At 57.6% G+C, this 7,967-nt stretch overlaps 1 protein-coding gene across 1 annotated transcript in view; it reads left to right on the top strand.

Annotated features, from left to right (window-relative positions):
- POMT1 (protein O-mannosyltransferase 1) overlaps positions 1-7,967 on the top strand; it is a 28,897-nt gene that overhangs the window by 9,220 nt on the left and 11,710 nt on the right. The window contains 4 exon segments of the mRNA XM_027766651.1: positions 1,299-1,391; positions 4,114-4,210; positions 7,187-7,279; positions 7,532-7,652. Of these exon segments, the coding sequence (XP_027622452.1) occupies positions 1,299-1,391; positions 4,114-4,210; positions 7,187-7,279; positions 7,532-7,652 (404 nt within the window).

Below are 7,967 nucleotides of genomic sequence, written 5' to 3'. Positions count from 1 at the left end.
TGTTGCCCCCTGCCCGCAGATACGAGAACGGCCGGGGGAGCTCCCATCAGCAGCAGGTCACCTGCTACCCCTTCAGAGACGTCAACAACTGGTGGATTGTGAAGGACCCTGGGAGGTGAGCAGCGTGGTGGATTGTGAAGGACCCTGGGAGGTGAGCAGCGTGGTGGATTGTGAAGGACCCTGGGAGGTGAGCAGCGTGGTGGATTGTGAAGGACCCTGGGAGGTGAGCAGCGTGCAGCCGGCCTGGCAGCCTGGCCACGGCCTGTCTGGGGCCAAGTCCTGCTCGGCCACTCCAGTCAGCCCCTGGCCTTGAGTACCAGCTCCGTGCTGACCGGTCCAGGCGTGGGGGCAAGGGCAGTGGACCCCCTGGGAACTGCCTGCTCAGTTTCCTCCCTTGGGAGTCTTGCAGGCATGCCCCAAACTTCCCTCTTCTGCGCCCATCCACTGCCTCTCCCCACTTGTGAAAACAAGATTCCCCCCCACTGGAGAGCAGCTTCCTCTTAGGCCTCAGGGGGAGGTCTCTCTGGCTCTCCCACCTCCAAGAGAGCTCATGAAATCCCGGGTCCTTCCCGAACCTGCAGTGCCCACTCCTGCCTGCCCACCCCAGCGAGGCAGCCCGTGGGGTCTCTTCAAGTGGAACTTACTGAGGCCCTGTGCTGCCTCGCCCTCTTCTGAGCCTCAGGGTCTGTGGAGCCAAGTCCTGGATGAAGTAGCTGCTGCCCCAGGCTCCTTCCTGCCCACCCTGTCCAAGGCCCCGGCCTGCCCTGTGTCCCCTCTCCCCTGAGGCCTGCTGCTCAGGAGGCTTCCCCAAGCACCATCTCCTAGGTGCCCTTCCTCTGTCGCCGTCCCTGTTGGCTTCCACTTGTCCATGTCACACGGTGCCAGCCATTGATCTCTTCACTCGCTCCCATGCACTTCTCAGCCAGCCACACGCTCGGCACCCAGAGCTGTCGGGAACACAACAGGCCCTGCAGGACCTCCCTAATGAGTGCCCAGTGAGAGCCTGCCCTCTGGGGAAGGACTCTGGGCAGTGCCAGCATTCTCTGCCAGTTACAGAGCTGCCTAGATGTGGTGGGCACACGAGAGTCCACAAGTGACTTTAGGTTTCCAAAGAGAATCATGTAAATCCTTAGTGCCTTGTTTTACCTGAATTGGCCTCACGTGAAGCACAAGTGGGTGGGAGGTTCCACATTTCTACGCCGCCTTCCGTGAGGCCTCGGAGCTCCGCCACTCTGGGAGGGTGGGAGCGTGAGGACACCAAGCTGGTGTGGTCCTGACCGTGCCGTGTGGTCTTCCAGGCATCAGCTGGTAGTGACCAACCCTCCGAGACCCGTGCGGCATGGGGACATTGTGCAGCTGGTGCACGGCATGACCACCCGCCTCCTCAACTCGTGAGTGACTGCGCTTGCTCACTGGCTGCCTTTGGGGCCTTCTGTGCCACTCTGCGTGTGGAGCAGAATATGATCACCCGCACAGCCCTCCCATCCGCCCTGGGGGGTGTCACCGCACCTGCATTGGCAGCTACTGCTGAAGGGGATCCCCAGAGTAGAGCACTGACTGCTCCCCCAGTAGGAGGCCTGGGGACCCCTTGGAAAGCCATGGTTTCTGGCGAACTGCCAAGCACTGCAGAGAGTGGAGCACATTCCACGCAGTGGACAAGTAGGCCGTGCCACCTGGGTGGCGCTGGGTGGAAACAAGCCCAGGGAGAGCTGGGCTGGGGCCAGTGTGCTGCAGGGGCTTGTCCACCTTCCTTTTATGTGATTTTTTAAATATAAATATATAATTTTGAGACGAGCAGATAGTGTAATGGCTACCTCGCTGGACTCCCATGTAGTCGACTGCGGTTCAAGTCCTGGACTCGGTGGCTTAAACTCACACTGGGCACATGTGCGTGCATGCCCAATATCCCGAGAGGAGAAAGGAGGAGAAGGAATTGTGGCATGGCCAGCCCCCCTGGGGGTGATTTCTTGCTTTCTGTCTCTCTGTCTCTGTCTTTCTGGTGAGCACACGTACCCTATAGTGAAAACCTCTCAAAAATATATGTATATAGGGAACCAGCAGTTGGCATAATGGCTATGTCGCTGGACTCCCACGTAGTCGACTGCGGTTCACGTCCCGGACCCAGTGGCTTGGAACTCACACCGGGCGCGTGTGCGTGCGTGCCCAGGATCCTGAGAGGAGAATGGAGGAGAAGGGATTGCGGCGTGACCATCCCCCCTGGGGGGGTGATTTCTCGCTTTCTGTCTCTATGTCTCTCTGTCTGTCTGGTGAGCGCATGCGCCCTATAGCGAAAACCTCTCCCCCCCCCAAAAAAAAATATATATGTATATATAATTTTTTTTGTTTCATTTTGGCTAGAGGGCACATTTGCTCACCAGCGAGACACGGGTGGGGGAGGAGGGAGTGAGAAGTCAGCAGCCCCGCAGCATCTTCTTCGGTCTCTTTGGGATTTGGGGCACGCATACACTGATGCCCAGCATGATTTTCAAGTCACCAAATCTGGGACTTGAGCTCCATAATTGGCCACGTGGAATCCAACGCCTTAACCCCTGTGCCATCTACTGGCCCAATACTTTTTTTTTTTTTTTTTTGAGAGATTTTTTTCTATAGGGCACCTGTGCTCACCAGATAGAGACTGACCTAAAACAAGAAATCACACTCCCCCGTGGCACAGTCCCTTCTCCATTCTCCTCTTGGGATCTTGGACACATACAACACATACACACATGTGCCTGGCATGAGTTTCAAGCTGCTGGGTCCAGGACTTGAACCCTAGTCACCCATGTGGGAGTCCAGTGCCTTAACCACTTTGCCACCTGCTGGCCCCTAATACAATTTTTTTAACTTGCCAGAGGGCATGGATAATTACTAGAGAGGGAGTGGGCCATGCTGCAATCCTTTCTCCATTCTCTCAGGATTTTGGACACACATGCCCATGTGTGCTTTTCAAACTGCCAGGTCCAGGACTTGAACTCCCACATGGCATAGTTGGCCACGTGGGATCCAGCAGCCTTAACCTCCATGCCACTGGTTGGTCCTGCACGTGTCCTCTTTCTTTCTTTCTTTCAAGCTTATTTCTTTGTTCCACGAGAGAGCGAGACAGGCAGAGAGAGCGAGACAGGCAGAGAGCACACCCCCAGCAAGGTCTTGATCATCCACCGGCTCAGAGCGTGAGCACATGCTTGCCCAGCATCTCAGGGGTCTCTGGGTGCGAACCCGGAGCCTTCCTGTGGGGTCAGTGCACAGAGCACTGCCATCCAGGCCCCAGCTCTCCTCTCCCTTTCCATGCCCTTGTGTGCAGCATGGCGCAGCCTGGCACCGTTGGCCACGTGCCGGGGCAGTGCTTCCAGAGGGGTGCGAGGCCTTATCTCTGTTCAGTGCTGGGTCTCCACCCCTGGGTAGTGCCTGGCATAAAGGATGGTGAACGTGACTCCTGAGTGAGTGTTCACGAGGTTGATCCCGCAGAGGGCAGGCTGGTCTTCAGCCCAGACCAGCCAAGCTCTGCCGTCAGGGTCCTGCTGGCCGGAGCCTGGCAGTGTGCGAGGACAGTCCCCAGCTCTCACGAGAACAGTTCCTTCCTCTGAGACCCGGTTGCTCACTGGGAGTGGAGTGGGGGTTACCCACACTGCTAAGTGAGTTCTGCAGAGTGGCTGCCTGCTGGCACTTGGCCAGGCCCTCAGCAGAGCATCCTGGGGCAGTGGCCACCAGCAGGGGACCAGGCCAGCTAAGCTGGCCTTGTTTCTTTCCTTTTCTGTTTTTTTGTTTTGTTTTTAAGAGAATTTTGCCTTAGGGCATGTGCACTCACCAGAGAGACAGAAAGTGAGAAATCACCCCCAGGGAAGATGGCCATGCCATAGTCCCTTCTCCACTGTCCTCCCAGGATCTTGGGCACACACACCTACGTGCCCAGCATGATTTTCAAGCCATGGGGTCCAGGACTTGAACCGTAGTCGGCCACGTTGGAATCCAGTGACGTAACCATTATGCCATCTGCTGGTCCTAAGCTAGCCTTGTTTCTGGAAAGCAGCCTTTTTCCCACTGTGAAGGAATAGCTGCTGCCTCTCAGGGGTGTCAGAGGAGTTCCTTCCAAAGCCCGCATTTGTCGTCTTCCAGGCACGATGTCGCGGCCCCACTGAGCCCGCACTCGCAGGAGGTCTCCTGCTATATCGACTACAACATCTCCATGCCCGCCCAGAACCTCTGGAGACTGGTGAGTCGCCTTGGACGCTGTGCCCAGAGGAGCAGGCCTCACTGCTGGTAAATAGCAGCCCATGCTCTTCGGGCGTGAAGGTAGCTACACGAGTTCCCGAAGTCTGAGCTGCTTTCACGGGGACAGACGCCTGTTCTGCTGTCAGCAGGGAGCTGGGCTGTCGGGCCTCAGCAGCTGGCGTCTACCGCCACATCTGAGACGCTCTGTCTCTTGGGCCATGCATGTTCACTGGCCCTGCCGGGGGAAGCCTACCTTAGTGGTTCACTTGTTCGCCCCTGACACCAGGGCCTGGGAGCTCCGGCCCCTAGTCCTGGAGAGGTGCCTTCCCACCAGCCCTTGCCTGGGAAATCGCCGAGTCTCCCTGGGAGAGGCGTGACCATCAGTGCCAGGGCCTGCTGGGGCAGCTGGGCCTGTGACCAGGGAGTGTGCTTCCTATGGGGTTGGGTCTCCATGATGGTGGCATGAAGACCATGTGCCATTTCTGGCCATTTCACTGACTGTGGACCTAGGGACGCAAGTGAGGGGCACAGCCATCAGCCTAGTGACCTGGCCCTGGGTAGATGCTGAGAGCCGTCCTGAGAGCCAGGCTCACAGTCCTACTCCTGCCCGGGTTTGGCTGTCTCTGCTGACACCAGCCGCCCCCTCTCCTGCTCTCCACATGCAGCTGGCATGGTGCCTGCTGGCAGCCCTGAGCAAGCCCAGTGTCTGCAGAGACCAGTGGGCCTCGCTGACACCTCGCCAGCCCGCTGGCCCTCGCCTCTGCCTGCCATGCACTTAGCCGTGTGCCCCCTTCCCACCGGCCCGCTCCCTGATGGAAGTTCTGCAGAGTGCCTCACTGCGCCCGGCTCTGCCTGCTTTCCCTCTCTGCCTTCTTGCTGCCGATGGTCTGTTGATGAGCCCCCACTAGGATGGCGCCTCCATCGCCAGGTGCCCACATTGCAAGTTAGCGAAGTTCTCTGAACAAGAAGGGGGTGACAAGGTGGCCACGGGAGTCGATGCCCAGTCCCTGCTCTCGCTTGGAGTTCTTTGAGCTCATCAAAGTGGAAAAAGCAGTAGCCACGTGACCTCGCGGGATCGTTGCGAGGAGCCCAAAGCCAGGAGGTGACGGTGCAGAGTGCTCTTTGGATGCCTGTCGCCCGCGTGCCCAGGACAAGGTGCCCTCCCTGGGGCATTGTTCAGGATGGTGACTAACCCTCCTCTGAGCCATCTTGGTATGTGCCAGTAAGGATAAGGACTGGCCATACTGACCAGAGCTCGGAGTGCTCTCGGTGAGGGAGGCCCGGAACACACCCGACTCCCGACTCAGGAAGTGGGTCTCTGCGGCCCCGACGGGACGGTGCACTTCCTCCCAGCCTGGACCTGTGTGGTATGCTGTGGAATGTCGAGGCGCTTCCTGGGCCCCCTGCCCTAGTTTGGGGCTTGTACCCTCCTATCAGACCCAAGTTTTTGTTGTCGTTTTACATTTTTATTTAGGTTTGTCGTGTTCAGAGGGCGGGAAGGAGGATGAAGCTGGCACTCTTCCCGTTTGCTCTCCACTATGCACATGTGTGCACGCCAGGAAACGCCTACGCAAAGCCAGACAAAAAAACATGAGTCTAAAACACTGTCAAGCTGTATCTTCAAGCTGCGTGAATATTTCTTTTTTTTGTTTGGAGAGGTTTTTGCTATAGGGCATGTGCACTCGCCAGAAAGACAGAGAGACAGAAAGCGAGAAATCACCCCCCAGGGGGGATGGCCACGCCACAATCCCTTCTCCTCCATTCTCTTCTCGGGATCTTGGGTACACATGCAGATGCACCCAGCATGAGTTTAAGCCACCGGGTCCGAGACTTGAACCGCAGTCGACTACATGGGAGTCCAGTGACATAGCCATTACACCAACTGCTGGTCCCCAGATATTTCTAATTTTAACCAAAAGAATAGATCATACAAAATCAAATGACAAAAAAATCCTGAAAAAACAGCATTATTATTTTTAGCTGCCAGAAAGGTGCACGTGCTCGCCAGAGATAAGCAGAGAAATGGGGAGAAAGCACCCCCAGTGGGGCAGGACCGTGCCGCAGTCCCCTCTCCATTTCTCCATCCTTTCGAGATCTGGGGCGCAAATGCACCTGCCCCTTGCATGCACAAATGGTAGTGTTACCAGAAGAAATACTTACGTCACTGAACAATCGGTGGTGGTCTCCGTGTCCCTGGGACTTCAGAGCCACTCATCCGTGCCAGCTTCCAGAAATGAGGACAGACTGTAGTCATCTTTGTTCTTTGAAGCTTCATCAGAACTTCCTACAAGATCTGGAACCTCCTTGTCCTCGTCCTCCTCAGTGTCTTCTGATTCTGGGGCTTTGCTGTCCAGGGGTTTGCAGGAGCTGTGCAGCTGACCCCGAGACCTGCCCCACTGTCCACGCTAGCTGCTGTGTCCCTCCAGCATCTGTGGGGCTGGCGTCCGCGTGACCAGCGATTGTGGTGGTGGTAGCGGAGAGGGCGGCGCGGACTAGGATCTGACGTGAATAGCTGTCCCGTCCTTGCGCTCAACCTTCGGTACCAACTGTATTTCACAGAAATACAGTGTTCTAGAGAGCTGAAGCTTTTGTCATCAGCTGCAGCTGTTCTTGGCGGCTCCTTCCCGCCTGCGAGTGGACCCTCACTTCCCCTTCCGCAGCTGAAGTGGGGAGGCCGCTCTAGCACCGGCACGGGAAGGAGCAGGGTGTCTGCTGAGACCAGCCTGAGCTGACCTCATTGCTCGGTGGGTCACCACGGAGCCTGCTCCTTCACGTCTCCGTCCTGTCAGGATCTGGGGCAGGCGCATATAAGTGCCCAGTGTCATTTTCAAGCCGCCAGATCTGGTATTTGAGCCACAGTTGGCTGTGTGGGATCTGGTTCCCAAGGCACAAGCTTAACCACTGCCCTGTGGGCCGGCCCCTCTACCAGTCTAGTTTACGTTTAAGGAGTGAAGTGACCCCAGATCTGTCTCCACAGGACATTGTAAACAGAGAGTCGGACACAGATGTCTGGAAGACCATCCTGTCGGAGGTTCGCTTCGTGCATGTGAACACATCTGCCATCTTGAAGGTAAAGGGGCTGGGGCTCTCAGTCCCTACACAGAACTCAGGCTAAGCTGCCCCGTGCGGGGCAGGACACCTGGCTGAAGTCACCGCCGTGTTCATTTCCACCGAGGGAGGAGGGTTTCCTAGCTACTCAGGACAGAAGCGATGGGCGCAGGGGCCACCTGCTGACGGAGTGACCAGGGGTCGCCTTCCTGCTGGAGCCCAAGTGAGACACGGGCTTCGCCGTCAATGCCCTTGACTTCCTCGGTTTTGCCAGCTGAGCGGGGCACACCTCCCGGACTGGGGCTTCCGGCAGCTGGAGGTCGTGGGGGAGAAGCTGTCGCAGGGCTACCACGAGAGCACAGTGTGGAACGTGGAGGAGCACCGCTACGGCACAAGTGAGTCCACGCACTGAGCTGGCCTGCTTGGATGGCGGCCCTGGCCCCGGCTCCTCGGCAAGGAGACCTGGGTGCTCAGTCCCCGCGCTTAGCTGCAGCCAAAGTGGCTCCAGGGGTCGCTCTGAGGTACCGCTGGAAGGGAGTTGGCTTATCCACTGCCAGCTGTGTTTTCCAGGAAGGTCTGCGTTTGACAGGTGGTTGGTGCTGGGTGTGGGGGGGTAGACTGCGGTGGACAGTGTGGCGGCCTGACGTGTGGGCTGCTTGCAAAGCAGGGAAACGAGCCACTCGCCGAACTGATGGGCTCTGCTCTGACCC

This window comes from Tupaia chinensis, unplaced genomic scaffold, assembly GCF_000334495.1.
Source record: "Tupaia chinensis unplaced genomic scaffold, TupChi_1.0 Scaffold143602_1, whole genome shotgun sequence".
In the NCBI taxonomy this organism is placed as follows: Eukaryota; Metazoa; Chordata; class Mammalia; order Scandentia; family Tupaiidae; genus Tupaia; species Tupaia belangeri.
This window is presented reverse-complemented; position numbering and strand designations above follow the sequence as displayed.